This window comes from Protopterus annectens, chromosome 7.part0 (assembly GCF_019279795.1).
Source record: "Protopterus annectens isolate FY-2018-M chromosome 7.part0, PAN1.0, whole genome shotgun sequence".
Lineage (NCBI taxonomy): Eukaryota > Metazoa > Chordata > Ceratodontiformes > Protopteridae > Protopterus > Protopterus annectens.
In genome coordinates, this window is record NC_056739.1 from 917,824,486 (window position 1) to 917,849,067 (window position 24,582).

The 24,582-nt window shown below is 38.5% G+C and overlaps 1 protein-coding gene across 4 annotated transcripts in view; it reads right to left on the reverse strand.

Moving 5' to 3' along the window:
* The window catches only part of MYO9A (myosin IXA), a 2,281,069-nt gene that overhangs the window by 363,306 nt on the left and 1,893,181 nt on the right, over positions 1-24,582 (reverse strand). For all 4 annotated transcript variants that reach the window (XM_044077496.1, XM_044077494.1, XM_044077495.1 and 1 more), the window contains 3 exons: positions 19,809-19,921; positions 16,256-16,407; positions 4,182-4,396 (listed from right to left, as the gene is read on the reverse strand). In XM_044077496.1, the coding sequence (XP_043933431.1) occupies positions 4,182-4,396; positions 16,256-16,407; positions 19,809-19,921 (480 nt within the window). The remainder of the gene's footprint in view (positions 1-4,181; positions 4,397-16,255; positions 16,408-19,808; positions 19,922-24,582) is intronic.

Below are 24,582 nucleotides of genomic sequence, written 5' to 3' on the forward strand. Positions count from 1 at the left end.
CCCTCCACATGATTTTGTGTACGTGGCAGTCCATGATCATTTAGACTAGACACATTCCAGAATGCAATCGGATACATTGGAGGGAATCTACTAACAACTACTGAACGAGTAAACTGCTTACATACATGGCCCAACACAAAAACATCGGAAAAGTAACTTAACAGCTCTTTACCCTCCACAGGAAAGGTTTTACATAGCTCTTTAAATACTGCTACAACCTCATCCTCTGGTAGGAAACTCAAAGCGATCAGTTTTTTCACAGCCCTTTGGAAGTCAACGGATGTACCATACAATGTCGATAGTTGTAGCTGTTGCACTTTACGCCATACACACTGCGAAAAGTGAAACAGGCAACCTTTATTAATAACTTCACTGAAGTTAGCTGAAATACTTTTTATTGCAGCTAACTCGAAATCGCACAACAGGAACCTCACTTTTAGTGTTAGGCTCAACCGTGTGCATAATGTAAGCAAGCATAAAATTGTACGCTTTAAAGGATTTCTTTGTCATTAGTGCATATAATAAAGGTACACATTTTCTGTTATTATTATAATCTATGATGGCATGTATACTATATAACTGCCTACAGAACTTCCCCTTAGTCAAAAACTCACCATCCATGAACCACATTTTACTGTCACATAGATCCACTAAGTTTTCCTGAGTGGTGAATACCAATACATGCAAATTAGAATGTACATCCACCTTACGTTCCTGAATAAAGCTAGATTCCTTTAGCTTAAATTCATCTAATGAAATGGAAGATAGACAAGTAGTAGGCTTTGCATACATTAAAAGACCTTTATGTCTTACTCTACTCACCCGTTGTAACAGGGACCTACGTGTAGGTAATGTGACAACACTCTCCAAGGAAGTACTAGCCAACACATCATCAACTAACAGGGCAAGAGTTGCTCTACAATCTCTGGACATGTGCTTCAGCTTCGCACAGGCAATGTACTTATCTATCTCTGTTGCATCTGGATAATGCTGATGTACCGTAGACTTCACTAAGATGTCTTGAAACTCCTTCAGTTCTGTTACAGCCCTACCCTTACACTTATGGCTTTGCTTTAAATGACAACACCAGTACCTTTTATATTTCACAACCTTTTCTAAGACGTACAGATATCCTTCAGTCACAAGCATACCCCTTCCCTTTTGTGAATCCACATGCTTGTACACATTACCTATCACACCGGGTCCTGTTTTGTTAGCGTTAGCCATAGCTGCTACCGGTATAATGGGTATGCACACTGAACTAGTCTACATACTGATATTTATACAATCCCTTATATTTTAATACTTTACACCATGACATTTCCACTTTATCAAAGATATCTTCATTATTCTACATTATATCTTTCTATAATGTAATTCAAGCATAATATCCACATATAATAATTTACATATACTGAGTAAAGTTTCATGTCGTGTACGTGAAATGGCCAAGTAAAATATTTTGGTATTCTGTTTTATGATATTTACTGCTTTCGACGTTTAGGTATTTCAACAAGTAGGATTCGACATTTACGTCTTTCGATTTCATGATATAGACCCATTGAATCCTTATAGGACATAGCCATCCTGCAAGAAGGTCTGTCCCAAAGAAATAACTGGTACCAAAATCATGGATTGAAACTAAATGCCAAAAAATGTATTACTGTATCCTTTGAGAGGTCAACTATCCCACGGAACTAACACATTAGCAATATCCCTCAAACAGCTGACCCAGTTGTTCAGGACTTGGGGACTTGTGTGGACAGTGACCTAACTTTTGACCAATACATGTCTATTGCTGTAAGAATGTCCTTCTATATTGCACAGTTTAAAAAAAAAAAAAAAGGATTGTGTCTAGATCTAGAGATGTCATTGCCCCCCTTTACTCAGCCCTAATTAGGCCAATCACTGAACATAATACCCCCTTTGGCATGCATCTGTCCAAACACATGCAACAAATGGAACATTCACACAGACATCTTACTAAAAGAATACAAAGCCTAAACAACATGTCCTACATGGACCGACTCAAAGCCCTGTCACTATACTGGATATCCTACAGACTTACTAAGAAGTGAACTGCTTCCTGTAAAATAAGCATTCTCTGACCCAATACTAATGGATTACTGTATATCAGCAAGTCAAATGGCATTAGAAATACTCACTCTAGGGATCAAAACCTCTTCTCCAACATCAACAAAACAGTTTGGAGGGAGAGGTATATTTCAGTGCATACCGCTGTTCTGGAACAGACTTCCCGCCTTACGCATAAAACAAAGTTCATGCCTGTCCTTATTCAACTGCAACTTGGATCTATGGATGGGGAAACAGAAAATTAACTACAGGACCATCCCCCGTACAACTAATGGACAGAGGCAGCTCCTAAATGCTTTATTCCATGCATGGGTTCCATCAAATTAGCTAAGGTTTGATCCAAGTTATTACAAAAAGAAGCAAGTACAGTGTACAAAAACTGGTCAATTGTATAAGGCAGTCTATCAAAACAAAAAACAGACCAGTAACGTCAGGAAGAAAACTAATTCCACTGAACTTTCAGGTTAAAAACCCTTCTTCAGTGTGATAACAGGTAAGTTGAAGCACATAATATACAAACTGAAAGACACAGCCAACCAATCCTGAACATTCATCAATTAAGCTAATAAAAGGTAAAGGAACCTTTAAAGGCATATACTCAAAGACTCTTAGAAAATGAATAAAATTCACAGTTTCATTTGCTTCTCTTTTAAAACAGGTCTTATGCTCACAGCAGCATTCAAACCTGGACTTTCATCTGTATTTAACTTTAGAATCCATTTATACTCAGTAAGTTCCGGTGTATTACTTTTATCACTTCTATTGTTACTTAAATAAACAACTTGTAACACGTTAAAAGCAAATCTAAGCTCAACAGTATTTCCCATAACATGTTTTGCTAGAGCATTTGTTAACACATTTCTCCTAATCTCAGAAATATGTTCAATTATTCTCTCTTTTAGCCTTCTAGTACATTTCAGGAGTCGGCCGACCAGCACTTGTGAACTGCTTCTGCTTCGGGCACCGCACAGCAAGAAAGACTGATGTAATGGCGTTGGCTGCATGTTTTATACCCCTGACGACCTGACATCATGGAAGAAGGGACAGCAAATGATGCAGGACCCAAGACTTTGTTAATCAGGTCAACTGAGGACAACCTGCCAGCAGATTACCCCAAATGTAATGACTGCAACAGTGAAACACGAAGAACATCTGGATGTAATATTATTCTATACAATCTGCTTTTTAAAGATAATTTCCCTGCACAAGATCTCTTCTAGATATTCTACAAAGGTAAATGCATGAAATAATGGAAGTTTTTCTTTTTATTTTATGGTAAAAAAATTCTTCTAACCTTTCAAGTATTTAAATATCTGTTAGAAGACCTAGAGATATAAAGACAGACATCAGTGGGGCAAATCCTTATACTCTGGGGACATGATGACAAGGCTGGATGCTACTTTTAGGAAAAAGGGGATGGAGTGATTTTTAAATACTTTTAACTTTGGAATTTCTTGCCACCTTATGTTGTCTGTTCTCTTTTTTTTTTCAGCAACCTAGGACTTAAAATGCACTGCACCAATAAAGCATTGGACTTTAGTATATCTGAATACAAGCCATCAGAGCTTTTGTGTATGCATACTTCACTTAAACAGTTTTATCACTGATGCATCTCACCATTCATCCTAATATTTGCTCTACCAATAAAATACATGTCAGTTTGAAAAAAGGAAAAGGCACTCAAAATAAACCAAGAAACAATTGTTGTAAGTGCCAAAACTGCTTGAAGAAACGAACGAGGATAATATTCAAAGTACATTTATTTAAAAATTGTAGATTTTCACAAAAAAATACTCCGTATCAGTGCAGCACACATTCGTTTCTTCAAGCAGTTTTGTCACTTACAATTGATACATGTCAGTTTATTACTCAGTGATTATGCAGATAACATTTCATGCAGAAAATCATGCTACAGTTAATGCGATGCAGTAACATAAGTGCATTTCAAAAGGTTATTTTCTCGTTTGCTTCATCTCTGTACTAATGCCTTATTGCAGGAAATTACAGTTGTGGATTTAAACCTGACCTTTGATGCAAGTTTGACAGCAAACTGCATAAGTTTTCCAGCTTTGACTGTTCGATCTTACCTTCTTCAGCAGGAACTCATCCATACACTTCAAGTCATTTGCGCTAGTGATGATCTGTAGTGAGTCGTTCTGCCACTGGGTGGAATCAAGCGTGACATTGCTGATCTTCACACTGCGCTTCCTCTTCACCTTGGGGGAGGGCTCCTTATTCTCTTTGAACTCTCTTCCACGATCGGAAGCCAGGTCAGGACTCCTTGGGGGAGTTGGATGATGACCTGTATAAAAAGTAATAATAACATAAAAAATAGTTTGCAATGGTCTTCGTTCTCCAGGAAAAAAAAAAAAAAACAATAAAAAACCAGAATGTTGCTGTGATTAAAAACACTGCCATGTTCTGTTATCAGTCTGTGATTAAACTAAAATGATTACTATTGCCCTACTTCCAAAACTACACAATTGCACATTTTGCATGTATTATGAAGGTAATTGTGAAATGTGAAGGACTCAGTGTGTTACACTGTGCTAACAAAGGAATGAGTAGCGGAAGACCAAGATTAGGTAACTCTTCCAGTTCCTCCTTCAGCATGTACAAAACTGCTTCAAACTATTCGCTACTTTTGATTCTCCTAATAAGTTATACAGTACATAAAAAGAGCCGGTCAAAAGAAACATGCTGTTTTTAATGTATACACTGCACTCTTGCTTTCTGTTGATTTATGCTCAGTTTTTTGCTAACAGCACCATTTTCCTTCCCTAGACATTTATTGCACAACTCCGCATTGTGCAGTTTAATACCTTTTCTGAACATTATGAACACTCTTATCTGTGTCTTCCTGCACATAATTCTTCAATAACCAAAGTACACCTTAATCTTTTCTTTGTATGTGAAGACTGACTGCCTCCTGCTAACACAGCAGCTGTAGCCCACTTCACCTCCTTACCCCACTACACATTTCATCTCCATGATTCTCTCTTTAAACCAAAAAGATATTGTAATAATGGGAAACTTTTAAATTTAATCTCCTACCTTCATCCTCTGAAGCTCCTGAATACCTTTCTGACCACTGACTGACTCAACTGCTTAAAAGGCCCACCAGACCCAATCTAGTCTCAGGCAACCATTCTCTATTTGGCCTTGACATCACTAATATTCCCACCTAAAGCAAACCTATAACTCCACCTTCTCACTTGGTTACCACTGCCCAGTCACTTTTAGTCTCCCATTCAACAACAAACCTGACGCAGTACAAATAACAACAAAGCATCTCTAATCTCAGCAATGAACTCAGACATGTCAAATGGTCCCACTTCTCCAAGTCATTGACCCCAAAACTTTAATATCAAACTTTCAAATACCCTTCTTTCCCTTCAAGTCAATATTTCCCCTAAAGTCTCATACCCATTTAAAGAGAACTCCTACCAATGGTTAGCCAAAGAATTCAGAGCACTCTGCACAAAGAGACAAAGCACGGTATACCTGGAAACAAGAACCCACCCAACAAAATATAGGACATTTTATCACCCTAAAAATCCCTGCCAAATGCCACTTATAGATATAAGGCAAATGTCTTATTATCATCCCAGGCAAAAGTACTTAGCAAACTGAAATAATTCTGGAACCAAGTCAACCACATCATTGGATGCAAATCAAACAAATCCTCCACAAATGAATCCACTCCATTCAAGTGAGGCACCCTTAATTCACTGACCTCCAAAAAGAATTCGCCATTCTCCTGCCGAACGCAGCCCTTCCCCTCATTCCATACCCTACCATTTATCTTCAAAAGAATTACTGAAAAAACAGAGATCCACAGTGCTCTGCTACAGATCTCCCTTGACCCTCTACCTTGTTCTGACAACTTAGTACAATATTCATCCCCTCTACAACCTCTGCCTATCCACCAATAGAATGCCAGACATTTTTAAAATGTCCCCTCCTATAAGGAAGAAGCACGCAACATTTCCTTTCCACTTATGATAGGGTATCAGGAGCAGAAAACAGTCTATGGGGACAACAAAATATGCTGCAATGACTCTTCATCAGAAGACCACTGATGTCCTGCTTAAACTGGGAAGGCATACATGCCGGTGATTGAGGTTGCACCACACCCAGCACCAGTAAGAATTACTCCTCAGTAAAATAGCCTACATGTGCATCATTACCTATATGCTGGTTCATAGACCAGTGATAATCTGACTAGGAATGGTAGGGCCAAATGCTCAGTAGCCATCTTCTGCACTTAAGAGTCTTCTGAAAAATACATCTTAGTAGGTTCTCTAGCAAAAATACCTGAAATGCAACTTTGTTTCTTCAACAGCAAGGGAATCTTTAACTGCCCCCCCCCCCCCTTTGTAATGGCAATGGTTTTAATTTTTTTTGTTTTTGACAGGTTGCACTTTCACTACAACAGAAGCCTTTGAAGATGTACTCATTAAACATTTTTAATGCTTTTATACTTCCATTTGTTAGTTAGGACAGCAGTATTCATAAAGCAGTGCTAGCTCTGACATAAGTCACAGGGTGGGGTAGATAGGACATTCTACAAGACAGCAGTATTCATAAAGCAGTGCTAGCCCTGACATAAGTCACAGGGTGGGGTAGATAGGGCAGGCTGCAGGACACCAGTATTCATAAAGCAATGCTAGCCCTGACATCAGTCACAGGGTGGGGAAGATAGGACATCCTGCAGGACACCAGTATTCATAGTTCAGTGCTAGCCTTGACATCCATCACAGGGTGGGGTAGATAGGACATCCTACAAGACAGCAGTATTGATGCTTGCCCTGCTTCTGGAGTATGCATCCAGTTTATAGTGTTTGGAAAAAAGTGTTGATGAAGCTCTAGTAGATGCTTCATGTACACTTTAATCAGAAATACTCCTGAGAAAGGCAGGGACAGAAGTGTCTGCACAAGTTCAGTGAACTTTAATCTTGTGGTCTAAAGATTTGCTACAATAGTCATAATATAACAAAAAGCCATTTTAATAAAGTTTACTCAGATACTGCTTTTTCCATCTTGTCAAATCTGAGAGGAATACGCAATTGATCAGATCTCCTCCATTCCTTGGTGCTTGTTTGGCAGTATCTCAACTGCCTGTGCACATCCAAGGAATGTAGTAATACTTCAAATGTCTGAGCACATCTAAAAATAAAGTGTCAAGATTCACTCCAAGGGCTCAAGAGACCTCTTGTTGAGCACCTCTTAAATGACATGGCCTACAAATGTTTTAAAGACAAGAGTTAGGAATAGTCTCATTGTCTAAAAGTCTGCTGCTTTTAGAAATCATTTAAGAATAAATTATTCCTTCCTCTACTCTGGAAATTCAGAATATTGCATTCGTATATATATATATATATATATATATATATATATAGTGTATACATCCTCTATAATGTTATATGTATATTAACCATTAGTTGTTAGCCTACCCTCTTAACGGTTGCTACAAAGCTTGCTTGTGTGTGCACCTACACCACTGAACTTCCCTGAAGTAGCTATTTGTTGCTTTGCAGTGATTGAATACTAACTACTTGGTAAGAAATGTCACTCTTCTAAGACAACTGTTAGTCAAGAAGGTTTTGCTTTGTCAAGACAGTTTTTAGTATCCCAGTGGAAACACTGCACATTTCATTTTAGAACTGTAGATAGGGTTTAAATATTTTTGTATTTTAACCTTTATAATTCACCGTCATTGTTGATTTTTCAAATTTTTAACTGTCTTATGTATGCACCATTATCTACTTCCTTTGAGTTGCTTTTTGCTTTTGTAATGGATATTAAAATTTAAGCATTTTACTATTTCTACTCTAAGTCAAGACATTTTTGTACTTTTGTCTTTGTGCTAGGGTTGTGACTGAAAAGTGCCTTTGGACTAGTCCACCCATCCAGTTATCAAATAGTAAAAAAAATATAAATAAAATAAATAAAAATGCTACAGAAAGAGCAGTCAGGAGGAGATCCAGAAGAAGACAAGCTGATATTGCTGAAAGATCGACTCTGATGGAAGTACAATTCAGTCCTGAGTTAAACAAGGTACTCAGGCAGCTCAGGATCTCTTGTACTGAAGCTGTTTAATAAGTTTTGTTAGCCGATCACAAGGAACATAAATCTTTTCCAGTTTTCAAAATATGATTTCCTAATGGTAAGTTTACTAGCTTTCTAAGGAATAGCTTTTACTATTGGCTTGTCAGTTTGGGATCTGAAACCCATCCTATAAGCACTCAAGTTGAAGCTGACAGTTTTGGGGTACACAAGAATGCCCTCTTGTTTAGGTAACAGGGTACAATGCTTGAAGAGAAACACAAGTTCCCCATTTTAGATCTGTAGAATGAGGGCCAGCCAAGGCTGTCTGGCATAGAAAGGAGCTATAAGGACGATTAATTAAGGCATTTAAATTCATTTAAAATTTGAATTACTATGAAAATTTAAAATCTAATGTGCTAAAAGAATAATACCTGGTGATGAATTTAAATATTCAGTGTAAACAATGTTTTTTTTTTTCATAACAATGCTGCTTTATTTCCAATCCAAAATAAACATCACTTTGCTGTTCACATGCATAATGCACACCACTTTCTCTGAGTACTCTGGTTTCTCTGTAACATCAATAAAAGAAAACCTCCATGATATCTTACTTACTCTATGACATTTCTTTATAGCCAATGAGTTTACTACATCGCAAGATTTTATTCTTCTGTTTAATTAAAGCTAAGTATATAAAAGAAGCATGACTATAAACTTTTCTTGAGCGGGATTGTCCTTTGTCTTAACACATTAAAACATACATTTTCTGTCTCCTCAGTACTTCATCACTATCTCCTAAATTAACTTCTGCACTCCCAAATCATTATCCTCGCCCTCAAGACAAAAACCTGCTTGAAATCTAAAAAGCAAAAAAAAAAAAAAAAAGTACTTAGCAAAGTTTATACTTCCACTGCATATCCAAACTATGGAACTCTATCCCCACATTCAAACAAAACTATATCTAGTCTCAATGTATTCATAGGCTCATAGGTGCCTAGCCATGCATCCCAAATCTCTGACAAGTTATGAAAGCCTTGATGAGTTTAAGCAGAGGTTTGGGCGATGAAACATTTACATGCAGGGGCCTGGGAGATGAACCACAGTTTATCTGTGTCCATTAGAGATACAGGTGCCAAATCAGGGATGAATTTCCTGTTCCCCATCAAACTGTCCAAGTTGCACTTGAACTGGGTTAGGGAGGAACTCTGCTTTACATGGATGGGAGCCTGTTTCACAGACTGGGTTAGTCTCTGGGATACATACCTGTCTCTCCAATAGGTCTTATTTATATCACTTAATAGTTTCAGTCTACTTACTCAAATGATTTTAAAAATGTGAGAGACTGCATAACTTACTTGTTCTATCAATGTATGTAATATGACTGTCAAATGCAATTATTTTATGACTTTACTGTATGCTTTTGCCTTGGAGCTTTTCTCCCCGGGCCTCTGCTGAAAATGGACATGTATCCAGTTGGACTATCCCGGTCATCAAATGTAAAACAAATAAAATAAAATAAATAAATAAATCACACACTCTAAAGACTTGAACCCTGCCTGTAATTCTGGTGCTGTTTGTTTTGTAGCTATGGAGGAGGTCCATCAGAGTGGGGTATGACAATGCCCTGTATGCCAGGCATAGATCTCCCCTCAAAAACCTGTAGGAGACAGAATACAGGAATAGGGACTTGAGGCGGTCTGCACAGGACATTTTACTTATGCCTTGTATTCTTTTAGTGTGGAACCTCTGTGGACGTTCCAATCATTGGATATGATTAGTTAGATACATACCAAAGAGGGCACTGTACTCAATGACAGGTCTGATAAATGCCGAATACAGTGGAACAATGACTTCCTTGGACTCAGATGCCATAGCTTTGCTTATAAGTTGTGCCGCATAAAATTATTTCCTTACTACTGCAGACATGTGATGGTCAAAGGCTAGATTACTATCTATGTGTGTCACTAAAGTCCTTGACTACTGGGTCACCTCTAAGGGGCATGTTGTCAATATGACAGTTACCAGGGGTAAATGACTTCCCAAAATATACTATTATGCAATTCTTGGCATTTACTTTTAGTCCATGGCTCTGACACCAGTTGTTTGTCTGTGTCAGCCTCACCTGGAGAACTCTAGTCAGTGTGGGATTCAATGACAACTCCTAATTTGCAATCATCTGCAAACTTAGTCAGTCAGAGACCACTGACATTGGCCTTGACTACAGAGAAGTAAATGTCAAAAAGGAGCGAGCAGTCCAATGACTGATCCCTGAGAGGCACCACTTGTGACTGGCCTATTTGTAGAGGTGGACTCTGCAATTCTAACTTCCTGGGTGCTGTCAGTGAGCCAGTTGGCTATCCACCAGGTGACATATGAGTTTGTACCTAACCTCCTTGAGTTTGTCAACATTGCCCAAATGAGGTATTGTGTCAAATGCCTTGGCCAGGTCAAGGCAGCTGCTGTGAACCAGTTTTCTCTCATCCATTGCTTTGGTTACCTTCTCAAAGAAGTCCACCAAGTTGAGTAGGCATGAATCTTCCCTTGATGAAACCAAACTGGGTTGGGTCCAGTGTCTGGAGGTTTACTACATCTCTAAATGATAATTTCCATGATAATTCTTTCTATTGTTTATATATAAGATAAGGTCTGTAGATGGACGACATTTGTGCGGAAGGAAGACTGTTGCTGTTCTCCATTCATGGGGCATGAAGCCTGTTTGGCGGCTGTGGCTAAATAGTAATGTCATGTTTCATGCTATTTAGAAGACACCCTGGGATATTGTCTGAGCCCACTGATGCAGTGTTCTTGGTCTTAGAGACAGCAATAAGGACCTGTTCCCTAGTGATAGTAGGGGCAGTTACATTACGTTCTCTCGCAAAGAATTTCTCACTAGCTCATGGTTATGCCTATGCAACTCATCTGTATGACCTATATTAACAAATACTTAAAATTCTTACTAACCTAGCCTCTCATTGTACTACCTATCTATACTTTCCAACACCTGCTCTCTCCACTCTTAATTTGTTATTTCCTAGGATAGTAGACTATATGTCTAATACTTTTGTATATATTAACTTTCATTTTTTATTTTAATTTTTTTTTCACCTCATGTTTTACTGTATCATATATATTCCACTATCAAACTGTATGTATACATGCTATTTTAATTACATTTGTACTAGTGTTCTATTTAATGTTATTTAACTCTCTGGAGCTTTTCTTCCTAGGCCTCCAGTGAAAATGGCTATTAATTACCCAGTCAGACCCTGTAAACAAATGTGAATTAATAAATAAATATATTTTGAATCTTGGGAGCTTGGCAGCTTGAAAGCTCATGATTTACTTGTACGCACCCCTTACCCTGAAAATTTCCTTCGATCATTACACAGAATTAAAAAAAAAGAAAGAACATTTGATAAGTTTTGACTGACAAATCCAATCTCAGCCTCTATCCTGCAGTCTCTCCTTGTTTAAAACCTCACTGCACTCGCACCTTACTTCACAGTGGAAATGCTCTTGCTTTCATCCAACCTAATTCTACCACACTTTCTTCCTAACTTTCCAAACTTTGTTGCCTGTCACTACCTCCTAAAGTTTAACATCCTTACCTCATTGTAATTCCCTAAAAAAAAAAAAAAAAAAAACTACTACTAACTGAATTAACCTGACGTAATTTTCCTAATGAAACTCTTTTATTTCTGTATTATGTAACATCTATTTGAATTGCGCAATATGGGTTTGTACTATACAAAATATGTATTTAACATTTAACTGAAATGTATATTATGGATTTGTGCTCTTTCTGTACTATGAATTTGTATTTCTCTGGAGCTTTTCTCCCCCAGGACTCCATTGAAAATGGGCTCCTTGTAGCCCAATAGACTATCCTGGACAACAAACTGCAAATAAATAAATAAAATTTTAAAGAACTGAACCATATGGGCATTGAAAAAAGGGACGATACGTAGCATACATGAATTATGTATAATTAAGGAACTATAAGCATAAAAGTGGTGCTTTTCAGGCTTGGCAAATTGGTTAAATATTACCAGCTCCGTCAGTATGACATACAATCTGCATTTTTCTCCCACCGGTTCTCATATGTCCTTCCATTGCTTTCTACCTGTACTGCATTTTGTGGCAGAAAATTTTGAAGAGTTTCTCAGGTCATCTTTCCCTTACTCACTTCTTCCATCTATCTGAGCTGTGTTTGCTTGAATTGCTTATATTTTGCCAAATCCACCAGTGATCCTTCCAGGTCAACAAAACATTTTACTCCCATAGGGAAAAACATCTTCAAAGTGTTAGGATACACTGATTTGAATTTCATGTTTAGTGGTTTACACAGTCTAAAGCATTGTATGACTCTATTTCTCCCGAGTCTGCTTAGAGTAAAATAGCCCTGATCAACAGAACTTCTCGTATCATTTATTTTTAGGATCCTGCCTTTCTTCCAAAGTTCACCAAGTATTTTTTTCTTTTAGTTGAAAAGTCTGCACTTTATGGCTACTGGCCTAGGCAAACAGGCTAGGCTGACTGATTATAACTCAGATAAATCCTATAAGCTCTTATCAAGGAGGATGATTTCCAGTTTGAAACCAGTCAAGGCACTGTATTGCTCCTGCATAAATTTCATAACAGTCTTTCTTCCATGCCTCTGGGTGTATTATTAAATCACAAATTCTCTCTCTCTTGTCTTGATTCACTGTTTCTGTGATTTTTCCCTTTCATTTCACTGTGTGCAGCTTCCATCTTGACTAAATGCATGGTGTGTTCCCCACTGTGTTTCTGAATACTTCCATTTCAATTGAGTGTATTGTGAGCATTTTTTCAAATACTTCTAGTCTGTTATCTGATTTTTGATTGTATTAATTCAACAATTCCCTCATCTTCACTACCACAGGATAGATTTTATCAAGTCTGTTGTGCAGTTGGTTCATCTGTTCTATCATAGGAGGCCCCTGCTTAATATCCACTTTACCCAAGCTTGTCAGTGCTTCACTCTGTTCCACTACAATTGAATAAGTGTTTTTCGTCTCCTTTGCTCCTGTTTTCTTGTTTTTCTGCTTACTTTTGGTCATTTACCTTGATGTTTGGGCAATTTATCAAATCTTTCCCAGGTTATAGCAGGTTTTTATCTTCAAAAATCCTTTTTACTTCTAAAAAAATGAGCTGGGAGGTAAGAAACTCACAATTGCTTAGTTTGGCATCTTACTGGAAGTCTAGTGTAAGATACTGTCTTTTTATGGAAAATGTTTAGACATTTAATATTTTAGAATAAATAAAGGATACTCATGCTCTCCTCCCTGGCACTTGCTACAATACTAAGTATGAGAGGAATTAAGAGAGAAGGCTTTCAGACAGCATTCATGGTCAGGCCTTCCCAGTGTGCGTAAATGGTGCATAACCTCATTATCTGGCAATTTTTAGGGGATGCAGAGTTCTCAGGGTTGCACTATGTGCCTGATACTTTTTCAATCCAAGACCTGTTTATGGGGGGGGGGTTACTGTGGACCTACTTAGAAGGTCAGCTGTTTGGTTGTTTTCTAATAGGATGTGCACTACTTTTAGAAAGAGAAACAACGACAGTGTCAGATCTAATACCTTCAATGCTAGTGTGCCTAACTGACATGAATGAGTGCTCCCTTGTCTGCTGATATACCACACTACTATGGCATTGTCTGTGATGACCTTACAGGTTCATAGGTAGTTTCTAGCCATGTGGTACAGCAACACCACTAAGGAGAGTAGCCCATTTTCCCAATTACCTCAGAGCACTGTCCAGTTATGTCTATTGCTCAAAGTAAAATAGTAGTAAATGGATGCTGAGGGAATCAAACTTTGGACTACATGAAGCAGTTCATTAATAACTCACAGCACTAATTCTCTGCACTAACTGATGGCCTAGAATACTTTAAGTGCACATGGACTTCATATGTCCTTGAAGACCTATACGGCATACATCAAAGCAGACATCTCTGACATTGATATGCATGCTCACAGTGTTGGGATACAACCATTCCTGTACTATGAGATGCCCAATGTAGGCTCCTAAATCTGAGGCACCAGTTGACAAGTTCTGGGTGCTCTGGATCAGTCAAAGGCATTTACAGGTTCCTTCTCACTTGATATTCCTACCATAAGATTTTTTTCTAGATTGCTGAAATCTCAAAAAGGTACATATTCAGGGGGATGAAGGTGCTGGATCCATAGATTTTTCAGGAATCACTGTACTTTCTCATAGGAAGATTGGACAAGTGGTACCATCAGGATAGCTGCTGGCATGTACTCCACGATCACGAGCATTTCTTTTGCTAGTAGGCTTTTCCTTTGGGTATAAACCAGGAGAAATACTTTCAACAGAGATACTCTGAGGTAGACAGACCCTAGGATGTGTCCAGAAGCATCCTGAGGAACAACCTGGTGTTGGAGGAATGCAAGTTCAATTTATTGAGGCTGACAGGGCTCAATTTTTTTTTAAATTTTTCATGCATACAATTGTCGGGGTATGATCAATCATTAGTTATGCTTGAAAAGGATTCTGAATCAGCCAGACAACCGGGTAAGGATAAATGTGGATCCACCGGAGGCAAAGGTGAGCATGCAAAGAAACCAAGCATTTGGGTGAATACCCTGGGAACAGTGAAGAGCTCAGATGCAAGATGAACTGGAAGTGATGCAGGTTCTTTTGTGTCCTTGAAATCTGGGGATGAAAATGTAAATATCCTTTGCTTTCAGAGTTAACAGAAATGTGCAGTGCATTAGCAAGGATAATCATATAATCATCTAGAATTTTTGACCTTTAGACTTTTCTTCAGAGCCAAAATATCTATAATGTGTCTGTAATGTCCATTCTTTCTCAAGACCAGAAAGAGTCTTTATAAAAAAAGCTAGTGCATGTTCTCTGGGAGGTTCCTGCTGTACAGCAATGCAATCCAGTAGCTGATCTGTACAAAAGGATATAGCTGACGTGGACAGACGAAGTATTTCCATGTAAGCAGAAAAACGTCAATTTCTATTTTGTAATCTGTGGATATTTCTTCTTTTACCCAGGTATCTGATGTCAGGGTGAAACACTGACTTTTGAAAAATGTTAACATCCCACCTATAATACAGCAAAGGGGGTGAGTAGGAAGGAGAAATGGTTTGCCTTGCAGCCATAACTAGGCTTGTAAATGCTTGGGAAGGTATACTTCACTGTCTCTTCCCCTTTGTTCTGTCACCTTTTTCTTATTCCTCTCCAAATGTCCTTTTCAAATGCCTTGTTTTACTTACCATGATTAGCCTTGGTTTCCTTTCTGTATAAGGACCATTCTTTAGAGAGGTAATTCTTGTACTTTAGTATGAATGGGTGAAAACATGTCATAGTGTTTATACTGTCTGCACAGTCTTATTGTTTTCCTATAATGTCCAGAATACTTCTGCTGCACAAGAGGTTTTGTATGTGAAAACACTAGAGACAGAAAGGACAGAATCCTTCACATATCACAGGTATTTGCTGAATTTTTTAAAGAAAGAGTTCCAATGCAAAAGGAGGCAAAAGGCCATTACTTACACAAAATGGTAAAGACCCATAGAAGGACAGCATCTCAGTTAGGTGAAGAGCATCATGGAAATAGCGTGTCAAGAGGACTTGACTAAGCAACTGTGAATGTGCCATTAGTTACTTGGGGGAGAGGGTTGAATATAAAGTGATTACAACAAGCAAAAGTATGAAATACCTATTTAACTTTTACAGAAGACGGAATGGATTTCCCAGGGAACAAGTGACAGACCTTATATATTTTTAAGACTCAGCTTGACAGTGATGAAAAACCTTCTGAAGATACTATGGCTAAGTAAAATAAAAATCCTGAGTACAAATATTTCTGTGAGTTTTAGAGTGTAGCAAACTAAGAACGTGGCAGGTAGGGTTACAATGACAGCTAAAGCTCTGTTTCTATGCTTCTGCATAAGACTTCATTTGTTACCTAAGACAGAAATGTCAGGCAGGAATGGGATTCAATGTTATGTGAAACTGGTTTTAACATAATTCTGACTAGCAACCACAGCATCATAAGACTAAGGATATTTGTATGATATGAAGCTGTTTGCCATTCACTGTCATTACCTTCTATATTTTGGTAATTGAAAGCAGTATCCAAACCAGAACCTTCTTGGTCTGTGGAAAGTTCCAGGACTTCAGACTGGGTGGCCAGCTTCTCAACCTTCTTTTCTCCAGGTCTTGTCTTCCCCCAGAACTTCATCTTCCCTTTTGGTGGTCTGCATGGGGTAAAAAGAAAGGCAGAGGTGAACAAATGGATAAAATATTCAGACAGTCCTAAGTGCTCTTTTACTTGACCCACACGGACAACTATAAAGACTTTGGTGAGTTATGCTATGAAACAATGACAAGTGCTGTATCTTGGTTTACAGTAAGTTCTACTTCTCATTACAAAAGTCTAAAAACTAAAACAACTTCTTAACTAGTGGGGTCCCCCAGACATCTGTCTACCCCTAACTAACATTTCCCTTCCCTTACTTTTGCTTCTCATGTTTACCACTGAGAAACACCAAAAATGTTCAGCATGTACATGTGCTTAAAAATCTCTGAGGCAGCAAAAGCACACCAGGTATGAACTGTACTCCTGGAATGTAGATTAAACATGTCTGGTGAGTTTGTCCACCTGCTTCAACAAAACCTTTGCAGCCAAAGTGCCACCTAAACGAGTGAGGTTTGCTTAGCAAGACCACAGTTTTGAATGTTCAGATCTCATTGACACAGTTAGTATATATAACTCCAGGTTAAACCTCTAACTCCAACATGACTACTCAAGTGTCAGAGCTAGGGAAAACAAAAGTGTGCACAAGTCAGAATGTTTGTGGCCTAAAATAACTAGCCCCAGCATATTCTTAACTGCAATCAGCAAACCCTGGGTTCCTCTGAATTGATCAAAATGCTAGAAAGACAGCAACCATAAAGGGATGAAGCACATTAAAAAAAAAACAGAAAAACCCAGAAATGAGTCAGTGAAGGAATTGTGTTGTAAACCTATTAGGTACATATATGAGAACATTACAGCGGGCATATAATTGTCATGCTTTCCAGGAACCACTATTCACCACTGTTTCCACTAGTGGATTTAAGAATCAAATCCTTGCATATAAAAGTTAATGTGCATGTGCAGCTCATTCTGGTTAATGACTGATGCTGCACTAGCATGAGAAAGGTGGCATTATGTGTACTATACACATCATAAGCAAACCACTAACCACAGAAGCACATTTCCTAGCCAGGAAAAGCTCTTCTTTTCATTTCATTTTAAAACTGAAAAGCCAGGAAGTGTCATTATTTTGTTTCCTAACTGGATGTACAGAATAAACTTTTTTTGCATAAATTAGTGCCTCCAGTGTTCCTTGAACTTACAAAACATACATTTATTTACAGCTATACTGGAAAAAGCAAACATCCAACGAATACAGATTCCTAAATTCCTTATTAAATTGATGAAATTAAGACAAGTGTATGTCTATATAAACTTAACACAGACCACAACAATGTAAACAGTTCACTGGAGAGGCTGCCCATATGAAAGCCTTATTCTAACAGCACAGTCCATACTGAAGAATATGGACACGAGTCCACTGTCACTGGCATCCTTGCAGGTACAGCTCAGATGACAATGAAATATTGGCTTTCTTGGGTGTATGTAAGTAGGACTTCTTCTGGAAATGTCTTGTTTCAAGACTCTTATACATGGCAGCTTACAGGTGTCTCATTACTTCCATAGTAGAAGGGCTGATGTCATAAAGAGAATATTCCACTGCATGCATTCCTCTTTTGAAATGTTTGCAAAGCTACAAGAAGGAGGCTGAAGTTCAAGAATCATAAATGATGTCTCAGCTTAATGCCAGTGGAAAGAAAATTAGGGCAACAGTCATTACTCAGAGATACAAGGGACAAAATGAGGACAGTGAAGCAAGGACAACCAACTCTCTTATTTTCTTGTTTAAAACCAAAATTGAAAACTGTAACGATAATGGGGGTGCTGATAGTATAAAGAAAGGAAAACATACCAAAGAGACAAAAGACAAGCTGAGGCTAAAAAATAGGAAGTCAACAGCACAAAGTATTGATGTGAGGTGAGGTTGGTGAAGCCTATTGGTGAAAAACTGTGGTGAGAGAGAGTACCAGACAGCAGAGAAAGGTAGTCTGAAAAGGCAGCTGGGACACCTTTATGAAAGGGACTACATTAAAAGTGGACAGCATGGGGTACAGAGAGCAACCCTTGTCAAGGAACATCAAAAAGGCATGTTTCTAGAGATTTACAAAGATGACAAAGGATAAACTGATGGCACTTTAAAACAATCTCAGACAATGAAAATTACGTTGAGGCAATAAACACATCTGTCATACTAAACCTTACTGAGAAGTGAAGTGACTAGCAAAAACAAGTTAAAACAAGACTAATACATTGTGTAATAAAAGACAACTGAACTAAGCAACAGAAAACTAGTCTTCTAAAGTATGAAAGCTGGTGAGACAGTTTTGGGATACTCACAGTACTGTGAGGTATTACTGTTAGGTTACCACAGGTGACCCCAAAAAAGAAAACAAGGCAGAAGCATGACAGACAGAAATGTAATCCTTGAAACTTCAAACAGGAAACTATGACTGTGGTACTATACATACTAATTCTAAGAATGTGGTGCCTGAGGAAATTCACTCAAATCAAAGTGATCATAACCTCAGTATATTTCGGGGTATGGTGGTGCAGCTTTCCACATTACCACATCAGAAGGTGCAAGGCGGAGATGCAGAAACAAAAATTCAGTGCATTTACAGCAACTTTTTACAACCAATGTTTTTAATTAAATTTGCAGTCTACTGTTCATCATTTTCAGGGTCACAGTTTGCTTTTTTCTGTAATACATAAAAAATAACTAAATAAATAAAAAAATAAAAAATAAAAATAATTTCTGTCATGCAACCCTCATAAAGGCCAATATTAAAACCCTCTTTCTGATACTGCTGTTAGATGCTGAAAGTACCTACTATGTAACCTGTAACAATAGACTTTGTTAAGGTGTTACCACATACCAAAATTGCTGTGACTGTTCTAATGAATTTAACAATTCTCTAATCTCTGCAGACACAGTGGCACAGCAGACAGCATTGTTGCCTCACAGCAATAAGTTCCCTGGTTCGATTCTTACCTGAGGTGCCTCCTTATGCAGAGTCTGTATGTTCTCCGTGTGTTTGTGTGGGTTTCCTTCTGGGTGCCCCAATTTTCTCCCACATTCCAGAGACATACAGTAGGTGAATTGGGTACTCCAAATTGGCTACAAGTGTGAGTGTGTATGCGAGTGTGTGGTGTGGAAGAACCACCATGGCAGGGTTATCCACCCAGCGGTTTAAACCTTGGCTCTAGATGACTGCTACTCGAAGTATCACCCAGACTCCAGGTGCAAAAATGGGAAAAAGGAGCTGTGGATGGTTGAATCTTTAGCTCACTTTTACTAGCATCTGCCACAGCCTTTACACTCATAGATTTTATTCTCAATTTGGTTCCTCGCTGTGGGCTCATCTTCTTTTTGACTGGCTGCTGATGTAATGCCACATTCCCAAACCAAGTAAGATTAAAAGTATACCATGTGAGTCTTTCAACCAACAGACTACTTACCTTCCATCAATGATTGGGTTCTTCATCCCAGCCTCTAGTTTTACAATATCACCTTGAGACATTGTCTTGTGAAGCTTCTTTGATCCTTCAGACATTCCAAACTTCAACAAGGTCTGCAACAGTAGGAGAGACAAAGAGAACTGTACGTTATCTGACTAACCACATGAAAAAAAGAACACCTCAAACTTAAAAATGCATCCTTGTCAGCAGAAAGCATAATCTGTACTGTGTGTTTTAAGCAAAAAATCCAACACAGGTACTAATTATAGCATTTCTTTATTGTTTTTAAGTATGACCTCAGTGATCTCCCATATGCCCTTCATAACCATGATACACATGATGGTCTAACAAAGCAATGCTATACTGGTCTTCAAAACATCAAACACATGGTAAGACCACAAAAAACACTGAAATGTTTTGATATTACAATGCTTCTGACTGGAAACTATTTATTTTTGCCAAGAGGGATAAATAGGATATATATTCTTGAACATTTTCATTTCTAAAAGTCTCTTTGTTCACATGTTTTAAAAGGAAACTAAACAAAAAACATAAATAAATAAAATGACAAAATACATTTACCAGGTAAATTTTCTGTAATTAAAAAAACACTGCTATGTATAATGTACTATTTTAATTATGGCTAAAATATGTTCTTAGACAAGCATCAAAAAATATCTACACAGATTCTAAAAGGTCTAAGTGTTAGAAGAATACGAGAAGGTAAAAGAGGAGGCCATCACCCCCTCAAGGGATTAATCTAACAGTACCTCAGCCACCAGTTACATTAATGATGATGGAGATGATGAAAATGGAAAGTAGAATGTAAAAGGGATGGCAGAAATCAATAAAATGAGGGATATACACAGCAAGTCTTGCTGTGACAGATACCTACACTACAACATGCATTGATTAGTATGAACTAGGTGTGAGTTAATGGCAATCATTCACAAGTGAATCCTCCTTGACCAGCTACAGTGCCTCTACAAGTTGGAAAGTGTAGTAACAGACTGAGTCAATAAAAAGGAAGATTGTGCTATGACTAGAAGGGTTAACAGTGAACTGGGTGAATGCTTAGGAACACAGCTCAGACACATGGAGAAAATATACCCTCTATGTTACTGCTAATCCTCTCCCCTACAAAATATAGTAATTCTCATTTCTGTAAAATTGATGACTCAGTTCCAGACATACAGCTACCAATCTGGCAAAATATTTGGACTTGCTAGGCTTCCTTACTATAAGTTATTTACAGAGGAAGTACTCAATGGAGCTGGAATACAAACAATTGACATGTAGTGCATGGAGTGCTCTGATTATGTTAAAAAAACAGCTGAAGTATAATGCTGGTTCAGCAATGCTACAGCACTAGACCTCACCTTAACAATGCTCAGAGTTGGTGCTTAACAACTGTCTGTGCGCATTGTTAAGGTAGGGTCTGCAGTAAAAGAATACAGCTCTGACAAGTAAATAGCAGCAGCAGGGTATGAAACAGCTTAGTTTCAACTTGTGTCACTGCCTTTTGTCTGAAGTACATACGCATTTTGAATTAATGTGTTCCCCTTAGACAAGGAATGCTTAAGGAAGTCAACCACTTCCCCACTGCTTTACCAGCTTTCAAAGCTGGAAAAACACAACATATATATATATATATATATATATATATATATATATATATTTTTTTTTTTTTACATCAAATCTTTGACTAACTAGCAGCACAGGGAGAAGATAAATCTTCATGCACTACAAAGAATTATGATCGGATCTCCGATTGTAATGCAGAATTGTGTGCTTTCGACATGAATGCCAAGAGTCACCTCTCGAGCTTGAGGTGAATTTCTCGGCATCCACGTCTCAAAACACATAACATGCTCATTACGATCAGCAACCCAGTTATAATTCTCTATGTTGTGACTGTTTTAGTCTTAATAGTGTACATTTTGTATGTCACACATATTAGAACAGCCAGGTTTAATGGTCAATAATAAAACTATCCAAAAATAAATCTGATGACATTTAGGTAAAGATCAAATTGTATCACTTTTATTTCTTTGTGTGTTTATTATATGTATTTTATAATTTTTTTACAAAGTTCTAGTGTTTTTTTTTAGGAGGAGGAAAGTGTCACACCAAGATATTTGGTTACACTACACAGTAACAACTTGCTATTTTGATTAATATAATAATAAAGGACTAAGTTTTGCATCTTTTGTAGTTTTACTAATCTACATTTTGACACACTATTCTCAACAAATTAATTCAATCTTCTGCAAACAGAAATCTCATACCTGTTAATATGTTCTCAGCTAATTTAAGGCATTATCACTTACAAATCAGAATGTAACGTGAAAGACTGCTTCCAGAATCAGAATGACTTTTCAAATTAGTTTTATTATGAAGATGCTCCCTTTTTAGAACTTAAATCAGTGGACTTGGTAGAATTACTATGCATTTTGATTTCCAGTTACGGTCTCCTTACCCCCTTCTTCATGATGCCAAATCATTTTCATCTAGATGATTGTAGTTTTCATAGGTTGGTACTAGGCTATCAGCCCTAGGGCCTATACAAGCCTAGCCATAACAATTCCCTGGCTATTTCTTCCCACACTATTTACTTCCCTGGACCCCTGTCTTGCAGGGAGACTGACGTGATCCCCGGGGTGAATTTCCTTTCTCCCATCCAATCGTCAAGGTTCCTTTTGAAGAGGACCAAAGAGGCACTCTGCTTGACATGTATGGGCAATCTATTCCAGAGTCTGGGGAGTCTCTGGGTCAGGAACCTATCCCTCCAGCATGTTTTGTTTATTGTGATGATAAGGTTTAGATCCCTGGAGCGTGTGACTCTGAGGGATTGGGGTTTCTTTAAGTGTAGCATGTCCAACAGCTCTGGGTTTGACATGGCCTTGTATGTTAAGCAAAGATCGCCTCTGAGGAGACTATATGTGACAGAGTATAGCTGGAGTTTTTTAAGGCGGTCAGTGTAGGGCATCTGTTTTAGGCCTGTGATTCTTTTAGTGAGGTATTTCTGTGGCCTTTCTAGTTGTTGCAGATGTCTTGAGAGGTACATACCAAACGGGGCATTGTATTCTATAATGGGTCTAATGAGGGATGAGTACAGTGGGACAATGACCTCCTTTTTTCTGGATGAAAAGCCCTTAGTGATGAGGTGTGCCACATAGAAGGATTTCCTGACTGTTGTGGCGATATGGTTATTGAAGGTGAGACCACTGTCCACATGTGTCCCTAAGTCTCTTATCAAACTTTCGGTGTTTAGTGTACTGCCACCTATATGGTAATTCATGGATACATGTTTTTTCCCAAAGGGGATAGCTATACATTTCTTGGCATTGAGCTTGAGCCCATGGCTCTGGCACCAAGCATCTGTTTCTGTAAGGCCCTTTTGTAGAGTATCCACATCATTTGGTGATTCAATAATGGCTCCCAGTTTGCAGTCATCTGCAAACTTTGTTATCCAGAGTCCCTTAGTGTTGGCCTGTACTTCAGAGAAGTAGATGCCAAACAAGAGCGGTCCCAGGACTGAACCCGGAGGTACTCCACTTGTCACTTGTCTGGAGCTGGATTTGGAGTCGGCTACTTTTACAGTGTGGGTTCTATCAGTAAGCCAGTTAGCAACCCATTGGGTGATGTAGGGATTAATGCCCAGCTTAGTAAGTTTATCTATGATTCCAGAGTGGGGGATGGTGTCAAAGGCCTTGGCAAGGTCGAGATAGGCTGTGTGGACCACCTTACCCTTGTCCATGGCTCTGGAGACTGATTTGAAGAAGTCAATCAAGTTCAGGAGACAAGATCGGCCCTTCACGAACCCAAACTGGGTGGGGTCCAGTGTTTGAAGGTTGCCAATGTCTTTCTTTATAAGTTCCATAATAATACGCTCTATGGCCTTGCAGATAAGGCTTGTCAGACTGATGGGACGGTAGTTTCCGGGATCCAAGGTGGATCCCCCCTTGTGGAGTGGGATAACTGTAGCTGTGCGCCACTCAGTGGGCACGAAACCTGAGGTGAGGCTATGATTAAACATGACACTTAGGTGAGATGCCAGTTCATATTGTAGTTCATGTAGTACACAGCCCGGGATGTCATCTGGTCCCATGGATGCTGTATTCTTAGCTTTGGAGAGTGCGTTTTTTACCTGTGTGGCCATTATTACCGGAATTTGGCAATCTTCCGGTATTGAGATGGGCCATTTAGGGGTGAGAGGGAGGTGAAGTTGGCACTGAATCGATCTGCCAGGATATTGGCAATATCCTTGGGATCAGTATATTTAATGCCATTCTGTTTTAGCTCAGAGCAGATCTGAGCATTGCCATTTAGATTCTTGACATAGTTATAGAATGCCTTGTTGTTGTCTTTGGAATCTTTGGCAATTTTATTTTCGTAACTAGCTTTGGAGGATTTTATGAGGGATCTCAATTTCTTACTGAGGCTGGTAAGGAAGTTTTTTGCATCCTGGGATTTTCCTCTTTTCTGCAACAGTTTCTTCCTTTTATTGTAAAGTTTGTTTATGGCAGGGGGCCACCAGATTGGCTTCTTTTTTTTGGATGAGAGCATCTTGGTTCTATTTGGGATGGCACGATTTATGCATGCGTGGATGTGCTCGTACAGTGCCTTAGTGTAGGATTCAGCAGTCGAACTTTCAGCTCCCGTCTGCATGGGTGTCATGAAGTTTGTCACTTCTGACTTGAGTAGCATGAAGTTGGCTTTGGAGAAGTTTTTTATGGAGGTTTCCTTACTGTGGGGTGGGATGTGGATGTTA